The sequence below is a fragment of the Chanos chanos genome, chromosome 3 (assembly GCF_902362185.1).
Source record: "Chanos chanos chromosome 3, fChaCha1.1, whole genome shotgun sequence".
Taxonomy (NCBI): Eukaryota; Metazoa; Chordata; class Actinopteri; order Gonorynchiformes; family Chanidae; genus Chanos; species Chanos chanos.
The window spans coordinates 28,335,899-28,360,051 of record NC_044497.1 but is presented as its reverse complement, the minus strand read 5'-3'; the positions used below and the strand labels follow the sequence as shown (position 1 = coordinate 28,360,051).

Below are 24,153 nucleotides of genomic sequence, written 5' to 3'. Positions count from 1 at the left end.
CTCAAGTGGAATTTGCCATGATCTGTTGTAAGATGCATGGGACAACAAACTTGCATTCTGTAATTTTGGGTGGCAAACTAGAAATTGCATTCTGAAGCACCAAAAGGAAAATAGATTGTCAAATTCTGAATAGTTATTGTTGAACTGGTTCGCTGAAGAGTAAGGATGTGCAGAGACTTAATACTAGGGAATTTCAGGTGTAAAACACAATACTGATCACCACGAAGTGTGTTGTTTTTAAGAATTATTATACATTACAGTGCATGTTTTGTTTTAGAGATCAGATATCTCCCTCTATGAAACTATTTGTTTTTAATTGGATAAAGGCAGACAACTGTTCCACATTAAATATATTTTCATAATAACTTCTGAAAATTGAGAGTGGGAGGAAGGGTTTTTAATGAACAGTTTGGGCATCCAATCCTGTACTGAGATAGCCTTGCGATACCCCGACTCCCATCTTATTTGACTCATAAAGTTCCTGCTGGCTAGCAGGCCAGACATAAGGCTTTTAGTGGCTTGCTAGCTGGCTACTGCCTATCGGTAGTTAGAGTCAGGTCACCTCGGTCCGTAGTTGCACAGAGATTGGCATTATTTCTTGTAACGGGTTGACAAACAAATTGGGAGCGTATGCTTTGTGCAGTTTAGCATTTAATGCACGTTCAGTCAATGCGTAATCGATCTAGCCTGTCCGCTAAAATTGCCTGTTACTAGCAAGCTATTAGCTAGCAGCAGCTAGCGAGACACCTGGATTCAGCTCGAGGGCTAGCTACTAGTTAGTAGCTACTAAGAATCTGCTGGAAATATCGCAGGATAATTTTGGAAACACTAAATTCATTTTTCATCTACAGAATGGCAAGACCTTCGAGGTACGTTGTCTTGTATGTTTCGTGTCGTGCTGTACTACAGCTACTATTGCCGCGTTAGCTAGTTTACAAGCTACCTCTTACTCTATCTTTCCCACTTAGCAGAGGTGCAACGATAAATAGGTTACGCTACCTATTTGCTGCCGTTAGCTACCTATGCATTGAAGAAGTCACATAGCTAGAGAGCCGCCAAATGTTATATTGCACAACAGTCAGATTGAATGATACAAAAAATATGCTGTTGGCTTGTTGCAAGCTATAAATACGACCAAGTTTCGATAACTGTGCTGATTTAACACAATTAAGCTTATTTGCAACACTGCTAATTTACTTCACTTAGTTGCATAGCTCGCAGCTTATGCAAGATTTCGATAGCTAGTTTGCTAGGTTATTTTAGCTAGTGTTAGTTCTAGGTACTCGTAAAGAAATGTGGTAGCTAGCCAGGGGCAGCTTTCACGTGCTCTGCAATAGCTACCTGCATGAGTACCTCTATTAAAAGTTACACAAGTCATAAATTGTTTTAATGTGGATACTAGATAGCTTGTTGGAAGTTGTTATCAGGTTTCTAATGTAGCCAATGCAGTGTGCAGTATTTTGTTTCGATCTGACTTCGTTTTAGCTGTCTTAAGGTGAGAAACAAGTTACCATTTAGCTATAAATGTTGCTACCCAGGCGCAATTATTGTGTAATTACTTAACCTAGCTTCTTAGTGGCATTTTATAGCCCTCTAAGGATAGGTTAGTAGATCAGGGGTATGAAGACGTTGTGCATACCGTTGTTGATATGTACAAGTCACGGTGAAATGTTTTGCTTTTGATGTGCTGAGTGTGTATCGCTCAATGTCGCAAGAAGCATTTTGTCTATGTGACCTACAAAACCCGTGCCATTTCATCAATTTACAGATCTTAAAATGTCTACTTAACTCAATTTTATTTGAGCACAAGTTAGCCTCGCATGTAAGAAGAATCCTTTTCGTAACTTGGAGTTAGATTCTTTAGAACTCTGTTCATCCATTAAATTATAAGGAGGCCAATGTAGCTCCCGCCTTGTGTTCAGAAATGTAAATTGCTCGTTGATATTAAGCAGGTGGTTATGAGGAAGACAAATTTAGGCGTTTTTGGCTTCTCAGAGACATTCCAAAGGCTTGCATAATTTAAATCGGATGATAACAATCAGGAATGTGACCACCGTTTACATCCCTCTTAAATAATTGTATTTAAGACATTTTAATTACTAGCCAAAATTTACTGCAGTTTTCCGCTAAACTTGTTTTGTTATTAATAGGCAGAATAATGAAAAGTCGAGAAGCTATTTTTTTTCAGTCATATTAAAATGTCTCTTGTTTCCAGGAACAAGAGGGTGGTTGATTATGCACAGTTCCAAGAGTCCGATGATGCAGGTAGACTTTGCTAAATTATATATTATTAGTGTTAATTCTTTTAACTCACATTTTTAATTGTAAATTATTGTCGAAATAATACGAGTAGCAACATATAGTATTTTGTCATTATCATTTCTCCTTTTTTTTTTTTAACAACAGTAGCACATGCAGTGACTGTTTTAGTACTTGAATGGGACTCATGTTCTTGATTGTCTACAGATGAGGAGTATGGAAGAGACTCAGACAGACCCAAGAAGATGAAACAGAGGTCAGCAAATGAGTGCAATGTTTAGTTTCCATTAGATTTAGTCTAACTATTTTTTTAAGAGGATATAAGATGATAAATGCCTTGCTTACATCTGATTTTCTTGTCAACTTTTTCATGCATATGGCTGTTATTATTTTATATCATGTTGTGTGACTGTTTCTGGTTGGAATAGCTTTTATCAGCTCTATGTGAAACCTGTTAGCAACTTGATTCCTAATTGATTCCTTGCCTTTTTTACAGTGAGGATTCTACATTTAAGGACCATGAGAGTAAGTCATTCTCTGTTTCTTCCTGAAGTATATGCAGGCATGGACAGAATAGAATAGAATGCCTTTGTTGTCATTGCACATTGTTGTACAACGAAATTTGCTGTGCAGAATGAATGACTGTAAGGCAGTTTACTCGACTGGTTCTCAGTATAATCCCCCAAATAATCCTAACAGAGGAGACGATTTGTCATAAACTTGACGGTTTTGAGTCATTAGTGTCAGTATACAGTCATGCCTTGCCAGCAATATGTGTAAATCTTAATTTTATCATGTGTTCACATATTTTTCAATCTTGTATGTACAGATGATTTTGGCAGTGATGAAGATAACGACTATGGTGAAGAGGATGATGAAGATGGTGGAGACAGTGACTACGATACAAAGAAACCCAGTAAAGGAAGGCAGGTGACTGCCAAAAGGAAACGGGCGTCAGGTATTTTCAGTTGCAGCAGTGAATATGTGTCATTGTGAATCATTGCTTAGCTCTCAATTTATTGAGTCTCTTTTTAGTGTTTTTCATCATCTGTCAAAAAAGAAAATGTGTACACATGTATTGATTTAGGATACAGCGGTACATGGTATGTTGTCGAACTGTTCGGTCCGCCCCCTATAGCTCAATGTGCACACGTGGCCTGCGGTATTACAATATGCCTATCATTTTCCCATAATTTCCAAAACTCGCTTATCGTGCTGCAGATGACATGCACATTGTACATTTAGATCCAATGAACATCTCTGGAGCCTATCAGAATTTCCCTGGAGCCTATCAGCGCTCTGTATACGAGCTGGAGAGGAGAGGAGAGACTAAAACCAAAGATTCTCTCAGCTCCAACGTGACAATGGCGAGCACTAGTGAGACAGAGAGAAGTAAATTTGAAGAGGCACTGGCATCTTTCAGATCTACTGCAGAGTATCAGGGCCACATTGAGGGGAAAAAAATTCAGAGATTTTAGAGTAAGGCAATAATATTACGAGAATAAAGTCGTAGTTTAATGAGAATAAAGTCATAATGTTTCAGCAAAAACGTTGTAATATTACGAGAATGAAGTTGTAATTTTACGAGAAAAAATCATACTGTTATGAGAATAAAATCGCAAAATTTTGAGGGAAAAAAACTATTTTAGGAAAATATATTACCAGCAACCAATGCTTCTAGCAACTGCTGTTTGTCTCAGGCGTCGTTATTTGTGAAACATATACTAAAGTATAACTTCAGAAGATGCTCAGCGTTCCTCGTTTTAACGCATGTGGCAGGCTGCTCTTCTGATATTTCCCCTCTAAAATAACACCTAGCCTAAAATTACATCTTTATTCTTGTAATATTATGACTTTTTCTCTTAAACTTATGACTTTGTTCTTGAAATATTATGACTTTTTTAATGTAAAATTACAACTTTGTTCTTGTAATATTAAGACTTTATTCTCGTAATATTGCGACCCTATTCTTGAAATCTCAGAATTGTTTTTTCCTAAGTGTGGCCCTAATACTCCGTCATACAAATCCACTGTGTGGGAACATTTTGGATTCAGTGTTCAATACGATGACAAGGGCAAGAAGACTGTCAACAAACACAGTACAGTCTGCAAGCATTGCTTTGCCACTGTCAGCCTAGTCAGTCATGCTGCCATTTTTCTGAATGCAAAATTTTATTTGTCTATAGGCAAAATAAAGAGTCCATAGTTTAAAGGGTGATGAGTTTTTATTTTTTCTTTAAAAATAAAGATACCGAAACTGTACCGTTACCGTGGCCCGAAAACCATGATACATACCGAACTATGGGCCAACTGTACTGTTGCATCCTTAGCATTGATGCAGAAGAGATAAAAAAAAAAAAAGCCAGTAGAGAACATCTTCTCAGCATGTATCATACCATTCTCTGTGTCACTCTGCATGAGAATGACTGTCAACACAATGCTGAATTTGCTCATGGTTTGCTGTTGTTGTAGTGTGTGTAAAGATGTGAACAGAATACAGAAAGAGTCGCAGGAGCTGCTTTGTTATATTGATACAGAAAGGATTGCTGGTCTTTAATTGGCAGTTGTGGATTTTTGGTGAGTACTTTAATATGCCATTTGGACATTCCTTTTGGAGTATTATTTATGAAGAGAGAGAAACCCAAAATAAGGGGTGGAAGGTACAAAATTGAGGGAAGGTGTCGCATGCATGTGTGAATTTGCATGTTTAATGTGACAAAGTTTAGTCATACATATTAGAGGTGTGGTCACTTGGACTATTGAACGTGTTGGAAAGGCAAGTCTATTGTAATGGCCCCTATTACAGTAGCAAGAAGGCAACATTACTCTAATCAAAGAGTTTGGCACAGTCGACTGAGTCTTCCAACGCTTTTTTGTTGTTTTCAGATGCAAGAGGCTAATGTTGTTAAATCGTAACTTTTCTCCAGCCCTGCAGCTTTGAGTCTTTTGAAGAGACCTAGAGTGTCATAATTTACGAAGCGATATCTTTTGCCAGATGGCACAAAGTTTGTGCAGTACTAATGTGTTTGTGCTGCAATTTGAAAGTTTACTGCCCAACCTTCCTGTACAGGACCTTGAAGGTTCTTTTGGAAGGAATTTGAGTTTTCTGCTCATGTGGATTGTCTTCACTCAGTTGTGACATGGTGAAAGACACCATATTGCACACAAATGTGTCATTTAAACAGGCTATCGGTTATTTAAATAAGAGTGCTTGCTTCTGATTTTGATTGTGTAGTCACCCATAGTGGATCACCTGCTGATAGGAAATTGCATTGTATTTCTCTGCACAAGCAAATTAGGTGCTGTAGTTGGCATCCTTAGTAAATCTGGCCCAGTGCAGATCCCTATGCTGTTGTGACAATCAGCTAAATCTTACCGTGCTCTCTCCAGAAGACAGCGACGATGATAAAGTGGTGCGGAAGAAGGGGCGGCAAGTGCGCCAGGCTGCCACCAAAGCTGTGTCCAAACAGCGGGAGATGCTTCTTGGTGATGGAGGCAGCGAGGATGAAGAGGACGAAGAAGATGAGGATGAGGATGATAGCGATGTCTACACTGGGGGTAAAGCCATCATTTTACTGCCTAAGATCACAGCAAATGTCTTTTACACCTCTAATGAATAAGCTAATACTACCTCCCTGCAATGAAAAATAGGGAAAAAATCTGTAGGCTCAAGAGAGGTATGTGCTCTAACCTAGTATGTATGTTAGAAAGGGGGGGATGTTTGAGGCAGAAGGCTGCTGTTAAAATGCGTAACCAGCCCTCTCCTCATAAAACCACTTTCCAAGCCCCTCCAATTGCATATCCGATTTCCTCACCTACTTTCCACTTCAGTTCCCAGTGAGGGGTGGAGTGAAATAAACAGCCAAGTCCAATAGGGAAAGTGAAGTAAAGAAAAAGAGCTCAAAAAAAGTTTTGTGTGTGTGTTTGTGTGCATGCCTGCGTGTGTGTAGCTATATATATGTTAAAAAAAGAAATTTGTATTGACTATTTCCTGACACTAGATTGTAGCAATCCATTAAAATCAAAGTTGAGTCAAATTTAAAAAAATGTTTATACATACTGTATGTGTATAATATGTATGTGTAATGTTTCCTCTGCCCTTATTCTGTTCTCTTATTAAAGAAGACTCGGGCAGTGATGAAGACTTCATGGTGGAGGACGATGATGATGACAGTGACTATGGTCGTCCCAGAAGGAGAAGTTCAAAGTCTAGCAGGAGAAGCAAGCAAGAGAAGAAATCCCCCAAACCGAGGATAAGGGCCTCAGGTATCGCAGTGAAAGAAGTGCTGTACATTTATTATGACCATCCATTCAGCTGTTGGTTAGTCTACATGTAATTGCATAATACCTCTAGTCGTCCTCTTGGGAATGTGATTAACTGCTGTTTCTCTCTCTCTCTCTCTCTCTCGCTCTCTCCCTCTCTTCCTCTCTCCCTCTCCCCCTCCCTCTCTCTCCCTCTCCCTCTCTCTCTGTCTGTCTCTCTCCCTCTCTCTCTCTCTCTCTGCCTGCAGTGACTCGAGGTCCCAAGAAGAGGAAGGGGAGAAGACAGACAAAAGTGAGAAGGGTAGTGTCTAAGAAGGTCTCGCTGGAGGCAGAGGAGGAGGACGGCGACAGCCCAAAGGAAGACGAGAAGGCATATGAAGCAGACAAGACAGATTCCCCTTCCCCGAAGAAAGAAGAGGCCGCTCGGGAGGGCGACGACGCGGAAGAAAAAGAAGACAGAGAGAGAGAAAAGGAGAAAGAGGAAAAGGACGATGAATCGGAGGAGGAGGCGCCTTCGGGGGAAGACTGATGGTTTCCAACCTGATTGTGAAAATGTGTTTTACCTGTTTTGTTTCCTTATGAGGCGCAGTGAAAATAGTTTTTTGTTTTCACATCTGCCTGATTCAGTGTTTTGGATGTTTTTGTTTTATTTCTCTGACTTGTAAATACCATATCACAATGTACTCTCCCTAAAGTCCTGTTCACACCATCATGAAACAGTTTGTTCCAGTTCCAAGAACGATTATAACTTGGTTGCCTCACCACGGGTATGATAGGAAACCGTGTAAATGTTAATTACGCTCATTGCATTTCTGAACTATCAACCTATATGTTGTTTATGCTTATAACGACAACAAAGAATTACATTCAGTTCCGAGACTTAAGGTACTTTTTACTTTATCGCAGTGATAGATCTTATTTTTTCCAGAATTTGAATTGGCTGTCCCTTTTTTTTTTCAGTATGTTCAGTATAAATCAAACTTGGATGAGATGAGACTGCAGTTTTTCAGAACGCATAAATGTTGTGTAAATTCAAGCGTTTCATGGTGAAATCTATCTCGCGATAGGACAAATTCCACTACTTCAGTGTGAACAGGGCTAAAGTGTGAAGTGCAGTGTAGAAACAGACTCTGTGTATGAGGGAGAAATATTATGGTCAAGATTCATTACGCTCTTTAAAAAAAAAAGAAAAAAGAAAAAAAAGAAAGATTAATAGAAATATCTGTGTGGCCACAAAACAGCCTGACGTTAATATCCAATCATGTTATCAGTTTTGTTTGATCCAGTCATAATTCATGCTGAGATTTTCCACCATGCTGACGCAGTTTAAAGTCAGATATCCACATGGCATTGTTTTGCCTTTTCAACGCGTGTTCATTTTTCTGTTAAAAATCTTTTTATCAGTTTAACTCTCATCCTCCTTGAGCATTTGAACTTTGATTACAATTTTATATAGCTGTTCTGAATCGTTTTTTGTTTGTTTTTTTGTTTTGTTTTGTTTTTCTTTCACTGATGGCATGCTTTTATATATGTTCAGCAATGTTCAGCATGTCAGTCTTGGTCATTGAGATATGAGAGAGTGTGAGGAGTACATGCTGACCTGGGGCAACTACTGTCTACAATGAGAATATGAAACTTTCTGGCTATGAGTGTTGTCAGGTGCAAGCTAGTACTGACACTATATTGACTTCTGCAAATGCTTCATCTGTGTATTCCAGAATATTCTGATGCTTGTAGATGCCTTTTTTTGAAACCAGTTTATCTGTGGAGGTGGCAGAGCAGTATCATGGACCTGAATTCAGTGCACACCATTCAGAGCTCAAGCAACAGCCCCCCCCCCCCCCCCTCTGCTTCTTTTGTCTATTTTTATGGCTTTATCTTTAATCTAAATCTTGAGCCTTTCATTCTCTATCATAATTTATCCTATTTTTTGTTTTAATTTCGCTATTCCGATTTTGTAATATTTGTTTTACAAGGAAAAAAATAAAATGTATCTTGACTTTAAAGAACTTCCTGAGTCCTGCCTGTCACCTGTGAATTGTTGTGTCCTATGAATGAGGATTCAGTTGCCTGACAGTGTTGAAGAGTTTAAGAATCCTCACAGTAAGATTAAGAAGATCTCCACTTAATATGAGCCTTTGGTCTTGTGAGTAAGGTAACATTACGCTTAGTAGGCATGTAATCTCACTCTGAAAACTGGATTGTTGACTTCACCTGTAATTATGCTACGTTCAGGGACATAAAACTTATGAAGGATTTTTTACACGCTCACTAATTCTTTATATCAGTATAATAAACAGGTTTATAAAATATTAGGCGTGATTATTGCAATGTAGTGAAGGATTGATAAGGATGTTATATAGGAATGACAAAAACCAGCAAGACTGGACGACTGCTTTTTTTCCCAAATGTTAAGATTGAAAGAATTGTTTTTGTTTTGTTTTTTTTCAGTAGTTATATGTTCATTACTGTAATGTTGACAAAGTACATACCTATACATGTATACAGTTTGTGGAAAAACACCATTTAATATTTTGTTATGAAATGTTATGAGTCATGTATCTGGTGTTCCTGTGTTTGTAGTATTTTCCATTTCCCTGATCTATCAGTTTTTAATATGCAGAGTTACAAATACAGTCACAAGTTTCAACTATGGATAAACACACAACACATATCACTGACAGTTGGTTACTTGAAATTTCTAAAAAATATATGGTATTGTAAAATTAATAAAATAATTAATGAATAATTGAAAAAATATGGTATTTAAAAAAACAACTAATTTTTCCATTGTTTTAAGTTCATGACAATTAATTGTATAGCTGATGTCACCAAGTTTGTCAATGTTTTGCATTTTGCAAATATATTATACAATATCTATGTGTATCTACAACAAGCTGTTACACTAGCAGAGAAACTAGAAAATGGCCCAGACTGAAGGCTATGTTACTAGCCTCTTTCAGTGAAATGTTGGTAATCCAAACTACCACCAGAATCACTGTTTTTCCTCAGTTTTCTCTGGTGCTGGCTCCTCTTCCATGGGAGACTTTTTTGAGGTCCCTGTGGAGATAAAGAAAGTTTTTTTTTGTTTTTTTTTGTTTTTTTTTTAGTGAGCAACCAGCGTGAAGGTTTTCTATTTTCTGTTTTCTATTTTACCAAACCAGGAAGAACAAAGCAAGGGTGGCCTGGCATTTATGACCATGGTCTTTCTGTTTTCGTGGTGCTTTGAGGCTTGTACCTGTGAGATAGTTGCGGTGGACACGTTGGCAAAGCAGAAGAGCAATGAAGAGGCCAAAGCCAATGCAGCCAATTATCATTCCACAAAGGAGAAAGCTATAGCTGCCAGCAGTTTGGATAATCTGTAATAAAGTGTACCGCAGTGTTAATGTGGATCAGTCTCTCTCTCTCTCTCTCTCTCTCTCTCTGTTTCCTCTCATGTCTCTTACCGATCCAACTAGTACTTGCAACACCATTTCACCCATCCCAGCACTTGTGACGAGCACTGTTGTAGCACATCCTGAAAAGGAAGCAATGGAGAAAAATGACGCTGGGGTTCAGGTCTGCTGACAGCCGGAGAAACCGTAGCGTCAGTGCTGCAGTGCGCTCCAGAATGGCCTACCTTGATAATCTAAAATGTCCTCAGTGTAAGCCAGCATACAAGGGAAAATACTGCTGAGGAATAGTCCCAGTAAACAAGTCCCGACAAACAAGAAAACATTGCTGGTGTAGAGGATAAGCAGCAAGAGTACGGTGACAATGACTCCAGCCTGGAGAAAAGCAAACAGGGAGAGACAGGTCGGGACATGAAGGATAAAACTACTGTCTGCCAGACAGCACCATCAAACACAAGAAAAACGACATCTTGCTTACAAATGTCAGCAATAAACTCCCAGTGAGGAGGGGAATTCAGGGAAGGGAAACCAACTGGGAATAGGAAACACTGCTAATACTGGCAGATTTAAATTCTTTTATTGCAAGTGATAGTTTATGAATCAAGCCAGTATTTCCCAGTTTGTCATTAATCTGAAGTATAATTATGAATTTAAGCAGTTGACAGTGTCCTTTACCAGATTGATCATGAGTAACCTGACGGGTTTAAAACGGTACGCTAGCGGAATGGACACCAGACGGCCCGCTGTTATGGCTGCCCAGAAAATACTGGCCAGGTAGCCTGCAGTCTTATGGGGCAGAGACATCGGGGAAGACACTGCGTAAGTGTACACAAAACCAGCATAAGCACCCTGGAGAAAAAAAAACAACAAAAAAAAAAACAAGATGGACTGGGATGAGTAACTTATATTCTATAATCATAATTATTGTTCAGTTGACATCAGATGGTCCTAAACACTGTGTATCTGTGCACTGTCCCCAGTAATATACCGTGGCTACTCACATTTATTCTAAATAAGTGGTTCTGTAAACAATCATATCTCCTTAACATATGCGTTATTAAGATATATCATAACATTGTAAATCTACCAACATGCTGTATTATACTTACATAGGCTTTTAATGTATGAATACCTTGCTGTGATTGACATTTAATATTTAGGATATTCAGATTTTCTATTAAAATTCACCCAACTCACCACGATCCCATCAGTCATAAACAAGACCATTCCACCTAGGATGTGGATGAGGAAAAAAGACGGAGGCAGACCCCGCAGGTTATCATTCTGACAACAGCTAAAGAGATCTCCATGACCTTTTAAAAACAAACACACACACACACACACACACACATAAACACACACACAAAAGAATCTGTAATGACCAAATCCATTCTGCCCCTCTTATCAGTATCTTCACTTATATTCTTGCAATTAGGGAATTGAAACAATTTCATCCAGTGGGCCAGTGATTTCTGAAATCTCATGTTTCTTTGCAGAGGTATCAATGCTTAAACACATCTGGTAGCAGATACAAATACTTTCTTGTGCAGCCGTGGTCTAGGGTTGCCAATTCGATTCCCAGGACCGACATCCATGGCTATGCCCCCTTGGACAAGGCACTTAACCCCAATGCCTCCCGGGCGCAAGGAATGCTGCCCTCTGCTCCTGCGTCTGTTGTGTGCGCTCACTTACCGGTGTGTTGGATGGGTTAAATGCGGAGGACAAATTCACCGCTCACTGTTCACAGTGTGTGTGTGTGCGCGATCACACAGATTTACATTTCACTGTTTGTATTATGTTAAAAGACTGTTCAAATTGATCATGCTGAGACAATTTACAGGACAATGTGTCATTACCTCCTGCTTCTACCTCTGCAGTCTCCTGTCCCTCTGCCCCTTGGGTTTCCATGGCCAGTTCGTCCTTGTCCAGCAAACGAGGGGTGCTATTTGGGCAACAAGGTATCAGTTTCTCCTTGTACATAAGCAGAAACACAGCTATGGGCACTGGCAACTGTGAAAGAACAGGAGAAAACATTTAGATTTAGATAGAGGTGCCTTTTAAGATATACTCCACTAACTCGTTCTTCAGTCAAAAAACATCCAATGATGGGCTGTTCTTTCTGTACATGAAACATAAGACAAAGTCATTTCAGTTATACTAATTATTACATCGTCAACAAACACAGTCTAGCCACTCTCTGGTCATAAACCACAGTTACTGCTTTCATGAATTGCTTTAGCTGAGCACTTGTTAGACACATAATCATTGCCCTGAATACGATCTATTCCCAAATTACCAATGAAGTTCATGAAATGGCTGAATGAAAGTTTTACAGTTCTGCAAAGCGCTTTTAAACAATTAACTAGACCCTAAGAAGCCATGAGGTACTTTATAACCCCAAAAATGAGAAGAAACGATTGACACTTTCTCACATTAATGAAAGCCATTATCCAGAAGGCGTAGGCCACACTGGTGTCATCCTCTTCATCTGGCTTTGCAGGAATGTGATACTGGGAAATGTTGTTCATTGGACTACCAGCCAGACTATTTCTCAGATGGTGCATGAACTCAGTGATATTCTCAGTGCTGTTGCTACCCATGCAGTGCTCTGACAGGAAGGGGTCTGCAATCAGAGGGCTGACAAGTGCACCAAACCCAATGAAAAAGTGCAAGGCCTGAAGAGAGGAAAGAAGAACTGATTGTGAAAAAGAATTCACAATTTAACATGGAACATTGGCGAGATCCAAATAGATTAGTCTCACCAGAGGTGTGGGATGTATTTGGAAGATAACACTAGACATGTAAAATGTTAGCCTTTAGTTGTGTAATGTAGCATAACACCATAAACTGATATGTGCAGAATCAAACTGTGAAATGTCACTGGGTAATACAATTTTCATGTATTTTCATGCTTTCACCATCAACACTGCACTGACGTTATGAATGTGTGAATGGGTAGATGGCATGAAAAATCAAACAGTAAAATCACACCTGGAGGAAGACCGCAGAATCTTTTTGGTAAATAGATACCAATTGAATATTTGCTATGGTGTCAATAATCCCCATAGCCAGGCCAGACACTGCCATGGCCACAGCCAGCAACAGCACATTGTAGCAAAAAGGAATGATGGCAAAAACAACAGAGATGATTAACGAAGACAGGAACAATGCAGCCAGAGCACTGAACAGCCTTTAGATCAGAGAGAGAGAGAGAGAGAGAGAGAGAGAGAGAGATGTAAAATCTGTGTAGTTGTAAAATGAGTAATGCACAATACATTTATACTCTTGGCATGTATTTAGAGAATGACTGACATTCTGTAACACTACAAGTTAATTACCATGTAATAATATGTACATAACATTTTAGAATTATATTTAATTAACTGTATATCTTCCGCCATATAAAATTATTTAATGACAACTTAAAGGGCATTCCAAGCAATCAAAATCAGTCTAGTGCCATTAATCATTTTGCTCAAGGTGTTTACACATTAAAAAAAAAAAACAAGAATAAATTAAATTAAATTACAACTTGATGTTCCTTGTGGATTTTACATGTTTCAGATCATTTTATACAGGTACTGTACATGATGCCCACTGTAGAACTATGGGGGTCCACCAGAGCCCTATGGCTTAGATACAGTTGTTCGGACCAGGCTAGTCTACTCACGTTTTTTTGAAAACTCCTCCAATTGAGCTACCAATGAGCAGACAAAACTGCTGCGAGAAAAACACCCATGTAATTTCCTGCAGTGTTGATTGTGTCTGGCATTTCAGATCCAAAATTGTGGGGCCTAAGAAGGCTATGCATAGTCCAAAACTAAAGAAGACGCTCCAGTATGTTAAGGTGTGTTGCCAGTTCTGTTTAAACAGCGTTAATATACGTTCCTCAATAAACATATCGCTCTGATGTCCTCAGTGCAGCCTATGGTCCTCTGGAAATGCAAAATCAAAAATGATCTGCCTGTTAAGTCCTCTTGAGGGTCTTGACCTGTATAACGTGCACCCTGATGCGTATGCTCCTGCATAAGACGGAAATATCAAGATGCGTATATAACCAGCAATTTATAAAGCCATGAGCATCCCTGTCTCCTCCCAGTAGGATGTTGTGGTTAATCAATAAAACAGAGCATTGACTCATCACTGGGAAGTCATTTTTAACCTGTCAATGATTTTCCAAGTCAAAATTGTGTTGAAATAATGTTTGAAGTTCCGTTTTTTGCTCTTAAATTGTGCCATACATCCATCAGCAAGTACAGGACGTTCACTTGTACAATCACGTGCTGTCCCCACTACTCGACCTTCCTTCACGATTGAGTGTGATTTATTAATCATGTTTCTTTAGCTGTGTTGTTAAAGCATCTTTTCTTCTCAGAGAGTTTTTTTTATTAACCATTCTCAGAAAATATCTGAAAAAAAGTTATATCTCACACTTATAACACATTAATAGTAGTTTCACTAATGTGAGAATATGCATGATCCTAAGTCACTATTCTACACTTTGTTTTAGTATCAGACAAAACGCTTTGTGTGAGATTATGACACTGAAAAGTCAAGTGCAGATGAGAAAATGATTTACCATTTCCACATCCACAATAAGAAACATAAATCCTAAACTCAGTTAAGCAGTGTCACACATGTGTGAGTAAAACTGTGAGATTTGGATGGTAGGGTGGGTTTTAGGTAAAAGTAGGTCAAGACCTGTGAATTGTTTTATTTTGCCAGCTGCCCTGAGCTATAGTTACTTTTAATGAGTAATCGGAGGGATCTGAGGGCTGGACCGTACAGAGACAAGAGCAGTAGAATGTGATTTCTGTTTTAAACTGATATAAGTCATTGGTCCAGATTAAGCTCGTGAGTTTAGAGGTGACTGAGCCTAAAATATGAGAAAAATCTCAAAAACTGTGCAGAGGTTTCTTTTTTACAGTATATAAGAGGATGTTGCCAAAGGCCTGTGCTGTGTATGCAGGATTTGTCAGAAATACAGGCTTTGTCTATGACTCCTAATGTCCCCTTTCAAGTGGAGTTTGGTTTCATCCAAGATCCCTTTGAACAGAATAAAAATTTGCCACATTGACAGTGCTTTTAAAGCAAACAGCCTACAGCCAATTTGAAACTCATTAAGACATATTTACAAAGAACATTTATCAGGTGATGATGAGTAGTGCTACATCACTAATTACAATTAATTCCTTTCTTGTCAGCACCTAATATTGATATTCACAAATTTAACCTTGGTCGGCTTTGGTTCTGTAATAAGTGCAAGGCTATTCATTGTACGTGAGCAGAGGAAATGTACTGGAGAGAAAACTGTTCAGGTCTCTGTAAAGGGAGAAACCCCTTCAAAGGTGTGTTTTTATAATGGACATTGATTAACAGTCATTGGTCTGTTCACACTTCCTCTGCCTGACTTACATTGACATGCAAGTGACTTATTGTTAGGTAATTGTAGACTGAGAACTTGAACATTTCAGACCGATTCATAGTGGACGCGTTAAATTTCAACGGTTCTTTTACTGTGTAAGTCCCAGGATGTAGTTTTTTTTCCACAATTGGTCAGACTATGTAGGGTGTATCTGCACACCAAAATGAATTATGCATGAATATGCAATTATGCGAGACGTCCTCACGTTTGCCTTTCAGTTGAACACAGATTTGAAATTCTGAATCATAATGCTGAAATTATCATTAGACTTACAAGATTTTTTTTCTTCTCACTTGAGAAAAATGAATAAACTCCATGGTTTCTCCAGTGACTTTTCTTTGAGAAACTGTACCGTCTCCCAGAAACCGCTGAATGGATGTTGTTATCAATCAAGCCAGTACAGATGACCAGATGACAATGCAGGCAGTAAAGAAGTCATCTTTTGTCATCGCCCACTGATCTCTCCCCCCACCTTTTTTTTTTAATTAGAAAAGCCTGCGACCTACAATCAGTTATTCATTTGGGGAAACTGAAATGTTCTCTGACAGTGACGAGGACAGCATGATTTGCCCCAGCGTTGTCTTGTAATGCATAACTGAGAATAGACTTTTGCAATGATAATCGGTACCCAATCCAACACTCACTCGAACATGAATCTTCTTGTTTAAAAAGTTACTAAGAAAACTCTGTACGTACCACGTATGGTTAGGGTCACTCTGCTCACAGGAGAGGTTCATCCGGTGGGTGAATGAACCCAGGTCTCATTTGTGTGTACTGTACTTACACTTGTCATAGCCTTAAAATAACATATGATTTCATGTGTTATTTTTAAAATTACAGCCAATGAATTGAAAATGTATTTGTTGTATTTGTATTTTAAATGTAAAAGTGCTTTTATTTGTTTTTTTGTGTTTTTGACTTTCATTGTCAGATGCTTGTTACAGCTACATATTGGCAGTTTCAGGTGTGTGTCAAAATGAGACAAGTGTCATAGTACCAGGTGCTATTAATCTTCATTTGAATGTATTTAATTGAGCTAAGCTAACAAGACAGAGGTAAGGCAAAGCTGTTTTTAGAGTGAACAGTAGATGTCAGGCCTGGGTTGTAAACTGATTGCCATAAAAAGTGGGAATTCTTGTTCTGATCATTTTTCAAAAGACAGCTTCATACCCCACAGACAGCTGGATGAAAGTAATTTATGTCACACAGATACATAGTCACTTAGTGGTTTCATAATTATTCTGGGCCAAGCAATGAAAATTACTTCAATCAGTTCACAGTGTCATGCAGCACAAAAAGACACGCACTTACAAAATTGACAAGAGAGGAGGTTGGTATTGTTGTTGTAAATATTATCCACTTAAGTGAATGATTACTGTGGTAGAAAACAAATTACACTGGAGATTGTTCTTCTCTCAGAGACTGATCCTCCAGAGACACTGAGATGACACATTCTCTTTTCTCCTATCCTATCTCCCACCCATCTTGCTTGTCAAACACACAGACACACAGTCATACAGACACACACGCACACACACACATGCACACACACACACGCACACACACACACGCACACACACACACACGCTCACCCTGTCTTCAGTTTATCTGTAGAAGCCTGCTGACATTTGGTATGGCAGCCACGTCAATGCCGTGGCAACCGCAGCTGGGCATAAAGGAGGGGGGAAGAAAACCCCCCCCTCTCCTCTGTCTCATCTCAATAGCTTGACATTTAGCCAACACTTTCAATCAGGGGCTGGAGACACTGCCAGGTCACCCAGTGAAAGGAATTTTAATCTGTTAGAGTCCCAATTTATCCCCCAGTCTCTTTCTTCCCCATTGTGTCTTTCAGGCATGCTCTCTTCAATGTCCTTTCCCCTGCCTCTCCACTTGTGTGAGGAGCGGGAGCCCTGGATGAGGACCCGCCGTTTTGTAATTAAAGATATCAGTGGGAGAGACGCAGGCAGTTTGTTCCTTACATCATGCAGGTTAGTTTTCACACCGCACCATAGCCATCCACAGGGATCAGTCGTCCTGCTCCACAGTATTCTGTTACTGTGTGGGACTCACTGCCAGATGTGCTCTTAATGGTGATTGGCTCACACAACCCTGGAGCTCTGTCAACCAATGACTGCAGTTTAACGTGCAGTTAAAAGGGACTGTTCATGCAAAATTAAAATGCCATTTACAACATATGTATGCAAAGTAGGACAGATAGTTTTATTTTGCACAATGTTCAAAGCAGTAACCATAATTTTCTGAAATAGAGCCCAGCATTAAGATCATTAATGTCAACAGCTGATAGGCGGTGATTCTGTATGTCTGCAAAGATTTAGTTGACTGATGTCAGAAATAAAAAGCAAAGATTTACTATGTGTTTCCAAAGATGTCAGTCGATTCATTCTTTTGTAATTTAAATTACATTCTCCAATTGTATCCACTCTCCTGTTTTTTTTTTTTCCCCGAGATCAGCAGTTCATAGTGATCCAGACTGATTAAGAGTTTTTGAGTAACTGACAAAAAAAATGAATTTGAAATGTGACAGAAAATGATCATATTTCTCATGAAACACTATATAACTATATTTTTGAAAATTTTATCTGTTAGCCCCCCCTAACCCACCCCCTAGATGTCAAGAGACATCCCACAGGGCTTAAAGAAAATAAGCGCACTGTATCACCAAGTATCTAGAGTGATACATTGCTCAGACCACCATAACAAATCAATCCATTTAAACGACACGCCAAGGTACACTATCTCTGAGCCTCAAGGCTAGAGCAAAAGTATATCCTCTACTTAATCTGAAACCCAATTTCCCCTCACAAACCAAGATAAATCACTCCGTGTGAACCTTAAGGAAGGGAGCTTTTCCAGGCTGAGTACAGAGAGCCACTCTCTCTGTCATAATCAGTGTCCTCCAAAATCACTTATCGTGCACTGCCACTGTTCAGCTCATTTGGTTATACCGGAGCGATGTGACAGAAATTCACTTCTTTTGCTTGAGATAATTGTCATATAAAAGTCTAAACTGGTTACCAATGTATCATTTTTTCAACATATCCTATTTTTGAAGGCGAAAACAAAATCAGGATGGCAATTTTTTTTGGAAGACTTGCTTTCGAAAGTAGCTGTGAACTTAGATGCCCTGTAATGAATTCACTCTTAGTTGAAGTCACTCTCTCTCACTCACTGCATCACTGCATTGAGACGTATCTACGTTTGATGTTGGGACTATGGAGGAAAGAAAAAATTCAATAAAAGAAGAAGAAGAAATTCTCCTTGTGGCACTGCCAGATTTTCAGGCAGAGGTTTAAAGTATTGAAAAGCCGTCTGTTTGGAGATGGGAGGGACACGGGCAGCGGTGCTTTTATAACAAAAAAGAGCAGTCTCTTGATCAGGCTAGCATAAACGTTAACGGAGGCCATATTGACTTGCAGAGGGACGCTCAAATGGCTGGGGATTGTGTGGAGATGGAGCCAGACCACATCCACACACAGCAGCCTGCCTGGCAGAGAGCAGATAAGATGGTTCTAATGCTTGTGCGACAGCAGTTTCTTTTTTTTTTTTTTTCTTTTCCTTTTTTTTTTTTTGGTCTTTCCTTTTGAGTACACGATGAGAAAAGAAGGATTGAAGATGAGGTTCAAAGCCAGGAGAACATCAACAAACAGCCATCATTGAAAAGACTCAAAACAAGGAGAATCCTAATAAACATAATAAGTAGCCCGGCCAAGCTGTTATAAACTTTAATACTTTTTTATCAGCGTCTCGAAGAGATTATTCCCGAGGGTATTTTTCCTGATGTCTGCCTCATCACTTGTCCCTGAGGGTCCACGCCAGCGCTCTCCATTTCTATTAATGTTTCACACAGAGAAAATTCCCTCATCTTTTATGAATTCTACAGGCTGTAATTCATTTTGAATGCATGGCACAAACGTCTGAACAATTTTGAAATTTCCCAAGCTGAGTTGAGACTGAATTGGTTGCATTCGTATGTGGCACTAATCAGAGGTACTGATTTATTCTGTAATGCACTAAAGAATCACAGAATAAATCAAACCTGTACATATAGACATGAAAGCCACACCTGTTTGAAAATACAAGGACACAAGGTATGTAATTCAGCCTATGCAGAGTGCCCTCACGCAATCTCTTTTCAGCTCAGAGTGTCTGGGTAGGACACACCCATTACCCACAAGCCTTTTGTTGTGACCCCGTTCAGACCCCCAGCCAAAAAAAGATCTGGAGTGTGCCTGGTATGGGGTAGTCTGGCAGCTCAGCCTGCCGTCTGCAGAAATATACTGCACATTAGGCTCTGCCTCCAGTGCACATCGTGTGTGTATGTGTGTGTGTGTGTGTGTGTTTGACAAGACAAACTCATACCTACACTTGGCATGTGTTCTTATACAGTAGGCTGGATGTAACCTGTCCAAAAATGTTCTTCATTTACCGCGTCACCAGCAATCATTTTGATAGTTGTGTAATGGTGAATGTTAATATATTTCACAGAATGTCCAATAAATGGGTTCCATCTTGAAAAAAAGATGGATTTTGGGATCAGTTAATTACACAAATATATTCTATTCTTAAACCATTCCAGACTGATGGCACCAAGAGACACTCTTTGATGGTTCTCATCACACTGCTGGGATAGCAGACACCTCTGCACTGAAACAGAATCAGATAACAGACAGAAATGTGCACTGGGCCGATTAAGATGACTGTGATTGGAACTGGGTCTGGAATTATCAAAAGCTTGTGTTTTTTTTTCACGTGGGGTCCTGTTCTGTGCTCTCATGATGGATTTCCTTCATCATATTTAACTATAATAAGGTCATCAGAAAACTGGAAGTTGTTCGATTAAACCCTAATCAATACCATGGTTCATTATGCATGTGTACACCGTGTTTCACAAGAACTGTGTGAACACTGATTACAGCAGATCAACATTTCAATGATCTAACAAGTAGTGAGTGAGTTTATGTCATGAGAATACTTCAGTTACAGCTCACAGTGATTACTGCATACAGCAGTGTTCAGCCTTGTTTTAGAGACTGAATTTCACTCTAGACGACCAGGGCTGAAGAAACTCAGTGTTTCATTTTGATTAATTAGCCAAACGTGCTGTGTTGCAGCATTAATTAGGGCTCTGTCATTGGCACTAATGCTCCATGTGGAATGGTTTGGACCAAAACAAAAAATTCCACAATCCAAAGAGGTTGGAATAGTGTCATTTTGTGGGTTTAAATTAAAGTTCTGCAAAGCTCACCCTGCTCACTCAACAGTGGCATTTTGGGACAGAGGAGTGTTCCTCCAGTCAAGTATTGCACATTGTCTGGACGGCACTGAAGCAAATACTGCATGACAGCCAGATCTTCACAGAGTTTGAGCAGGAAGGGCTGTACTCCAAGTGCATTTAAGAAGCCAGCAGAGGTACTTAACCATTTCCAGTTTCACCTCTCTGCCCTCAACGAACCATATCTTGAAGTTTGGGAAGCTGTGTGCGTGTGTGTTTGTGTGTGTGTGTGTGTGTGTGTGCAGGGGGGAGGGGGTGGGGCTGCAGTTAGGATTTCCAGGTACATATGCTGTGAACAAAAAACAGTGCATCAAGAGTTTAGCGTCTCAAAATTGAGATGCTGCCAGGAATATGCAGGAAAAATTGTATTTGTTTATTCTTTCTGTATAAATTGCTGAGAACTGCACGATGAAAGGGTGAAAAAAAACAAGGAAAGCCCTAAAATATCAATATCCAGACCACCAAATTCTTCTAAAATCATTGTGGCATGTGTGGCACTGCTCAGTCGCAACAATTTTTTTCCCCCCTCAGAATCTTTTTATTATGTCCGCTTCTCACAGGAAACATATAACTTCATACACACACACACACACACACACACACACACACACACACACACACACACAAAATGTTACACTTTCAGGTTAACAAAAATAAGTTTGCCAGAGGAAGTTTGTTCACATGAGTCACCAGTGACTGTGAGATCTTCACAGGAAGGCTACGGTACAGTTCACTGGCTGTAAGTGACTGAGGGTGGACTCACATGGGTGACTCCAGTGCACTTTAATTTGAGAGATTCGGCTTTGACTGGGGAACAGGAACCCAGAAACCCAAGCTTCCCCTTCTCCCCTGCTGCCACTGCTCCAGCCATGCAAGACAGGGCATTCTAAAGAAAAACTGTGGGAGAGAATGAGTAAAAAAAAAAAGAAAACGAATAACAGGATAACACAGGGGATTAGTTGCCGTGTGGGAGACGGATTTGCTAAATAGGATATGACAGTGTTTTCAGATTGCTTTCTGGAAGAGGTTAACGTAGACACAAATGCAAAGCTTCACCTGAGCTCCAAGCACTCAAGCATCATCTTCTATTTGAGCAAATAACAGCTCACACTAACATACGCTCATAATACTCGCTGAATTATGCAGTATAACTAACAGCAACGAGAAATAAGAATGACAGTACATAACAAGATTGATTATAATTTGTGTTGTAAAGCTAAAATTCAGCTTCAGTTATATTTGGGTACCACAGAGTGCCTTGCCAACATGTGATTTGATTAAGGACAATGGCAATTTTTATGATTCATTGAATTCATTTTTCAGTGCATTGGTTTTATTGCCTTAATAGGTTATAATGTATGGCCTGATGAATCTTAAGAACCTTTCTACAAGCCTCTGCAAAAAAAATTCATTTGTCTTCAGTGGTGAACATGCCTTTTGCAGTTGTCAATAAAACAAGCTCTGTTTTTTCCTTAATGCTACAGTAGAACTTCTTGCATGTTACAAGACGACTGTTTCTTATCGTTTCTTTTCTTCTTTATTGTTTGCTTCGATGAAATCAGATGTTAATAGTAGAAGATTTAGCCTTTATTCCTCCATCCTCCCTCCTCCCCCCGCAGCCCCCCCCCCCCTCCCACCCTGTCATGCAGCAGGGTAGCGATGCATGTCTCAGGGAGACCTAGTGAATAGTAATGAACTAAGCTTGTGTGTCTATTTGACAGTGGGAGAGGGAGAAAGAGAAGGAGAGTGGGGTACAGGGATGGGGGATGTGTGTGTGTGTGTGTGTGTATGTGTGCGTATGTGTGTGAAGGAGAGAGAGAGAGAGAGAGACGGTGCTTTTCTTTAGCTACTGATTCAGAGAGAAGTGTGCACAGAGCAGAAGATGGATGCAGAGAAAGAAGACAGTCCAACAATCCCCAGCATCTTTACACATCTTTACATTCTTTCACTCCTTTCTTTTTCTTGCGTTTTTTTTTTTTTTTTTGCATGCTGTTAGTCCTTAAAAAAAAAGGGAATGGCTATGGAATCCTGCCATCTATTATCGAGTGTTCTTTATTTCATTTTTCTTTTATGAATTTTCCCTCCTCCCATTCCTTTTGCTGTCGTCCTGCAGAATGTCTCTGCAGAGGAGATATTTAATGGAGGAAGACTAAAGAGTGAAAGAGGGAAACTCTGAAAGTGAATGTAGCCCAGAGGATGGATGAACACCTGCTGACTGCATCTGTGTATCAAAGCTCTCTCTCTCTCTCTCTCTCTCTTGCCACATGAAAGATGGATTATCATTGAGGAGAGAACTAAGAGAGATAAAGTAAAAAAAAAAAAAAAACGGACAGAGAAATTGACAAACCTTACAGGATACTGACGTTTTCCAGAGTCAGAGTTTCTTTCTGTTCTTTGATATCACACTTTCTTTTGATATGTCTTAGCATCTTAGAATAACAGAGGTTTGTTTTTTTTTTTACTCTCTGCCTTTCTCTCTTTTTCTCACTGACGCTCCTTTTAAAAGTCAGAATATTAAGAAAATTACTCAGCAAGAGGACTTCAGGGATTCTGGTGACTCAGAACTTATCAAGATTTTGAACCCAAAAATATTTGGAAAATCGCTGTGTCCTTAGTACAGCACCCTGATGTGCACTTGGGTTCGTTACATAAGATTTTTGAATGTATTATGTCCAAAAACATTTTTATCTTGATGAAAATTAGCCTCTTTTTGAACAATAAACTCAGTAAACTCTGGAGGACGGTCAAGCTTTTTTTTCTTTGTTTATTAAGAAGAACATCTTTATGAAGAGTGACATGATGTCTTGTCAGTTTTCAAGCTGAAGAATTAGCTGATGTGAAAGTGCTCCATTTTTCTGCTTTTATATTACAAATTTTAAAGAAAGAAACGGTGAACTACCGAGAGAATGGCATCCAGTAAAAGATCAGCTGAAGAGCAGGGGTTGAAAGGAAGGGGAGAGGCATAATTGGACCCCCCCCCTCCCCCTTTGTCACTTTCTCCATCCAAGAAGCAAGGGCACGCTGCCAAGCTTCAAGTACAAGGACTCATTGAAAAAGTAAGAAAGAGGCTTGGTTTAAGCCAGGGCCTATTCTCCTTCTCATTTTCGCGTTATGCTATTCCCAAAGAATGCTTCAAGTTTTTCCACTCGGGATTTTCATGAATCATAATCAAGGTTTTTAGACCAATTTCTCTCTCTCTCTCACCTGGTCTCTTTCTCTCTTATTCTTTCACTCTTTCCCCTCCCTCTCCTCCTCCCTCTTTCCTTTCCTCCCTCTCTCCTTCCCTCCGCCTCTCTATGGCTGGTTAAACCCCCCCCCCCCCACCCCCACCCCCCTTCCCTGCCCATTGTCTGATAATACAGTATCAGTCGGCTGGGATGCACAGCTCTCTCCAGAACAGACACCGAAGATGAGAGGGAGGAAGAAGAGAAAACGTAGGAAGCTTAGGTAAGTGTGCGATGGATTACACTGATTCCCCACACAGGGCTACTGCATTCTGTCTGCTTCTGAATACTGTGATA

At 39.6% G+C, this 24,153-nt stretch overlaps 2 protein-coding genes across 4 annotated transcripts; one reads left to right on the top strand and one right to left on the bottom strand.

Moving 5' to 3' along the window:
• The first annotated feature begins 499 nt into the window (after positions 1–499).
• nucks1b (nuclear casein kinase and cyclin-dependent kinase substrate 1b) lies at positions 500–8,466 on the top strand. Of its 3 annotated transcripts, none has more exons than XM_030769672.1 (8): positions 500–869; positions 2,216–2,265; positions 2,467–2,515; positions 2,756–2,784; positions 3,089–3,217; positions 5,653–5,817; positions 6,382–6,525; positions 6,771–8,466. In XM_030769672.1, exons 1-8 carry the CDS (start codon positions 853–855, stop codon positions 7,049–7,051), a joined length of 864 nt encoding a protein of 287 aa, XP_030625532.1. In that variant the 5' UTR covers positions 500–852; the 3' UTR covers positions 7,052–8,466. The 3 variants fall into 3 exon arrangements, with proteins under 3 accessions (XP_030625532.1, XP_030625531.1, XP_030625529.1); XM_030769671.1 differs by having other exon boundaries at positions 5,650–5,817; positions 6,385–6,525; XM_030769669.1 differs by having other exon boundaries at positions 5,650–5,817.
• A 1,051-nt stretch (positions 8,467–9,517) lies between these two features.
• Positions 9,518–13,814, bottom strand: mfsd4ab (major facilitator superfamily domain containing 4Ab). Its single transcript, XM_030767709.1, has 10 exons — positions 13,585–13,814; positions 12,906–13,104; positions 12,347–12,589; positions 11,771–11,924; positions 11,112–11,227; positions 10,590–10,763; positions 10,142–10,289; positions 9,969–10,039; positions 9,761–9,881; positions 9,518–9,582 (listed from the first exon to the last, which is right to left on the bottom strand). The coding sequence occupies exons 1-10, from the start codon at positions 13,812–13,814 to the stop codon at positions 9,518–9,520; spliced, it is 1,521 nt and encodes a 506-aa protein (XP_030623569.1).
• Between the last annotated feature and the right edge of the window lie 10,339 nt (positions 13,815–24,153).

Coding starts and splice junctions, on each gene's coding strand:
- nucks1b (XM_030769669.1), top strand. Junction 3,218..5,649: donor CAAAAGGAAACGGGCGTCAG/GTATTTTCAGTT, acceptor TGCTCTCTCCAG/AAGACAGCGACGATGATAAA. Junction 6,526..6,770: donor ACCGAGGATAAGGGCCTCAG/GTATCGCAGTGA, acceptor CTCTGCCTGCAG/TGACTCGAGGTCCCAAGAAG.
- mfsd4ab (XM_030767709.1), bottom strand. CDS start 13,814: ATGTTTATTGAGGAACGTATATTAACGCTGTTTAAACAGAACTGGCAA. Junction 10,040..10,141: donor GGACATTTTAGATTATCAAG/GTAGGCCATTCT, acceptor CTTCCTTTTCAG/GATGTGCTACAACAGTGCTC. Junction 9,583..9,760: donor CCACCGCAACTATCTCACAG/GTACAAGCCTCA, acceptor TTATCTCCACAG/GGACCTCAAAAAAGTCTCCC.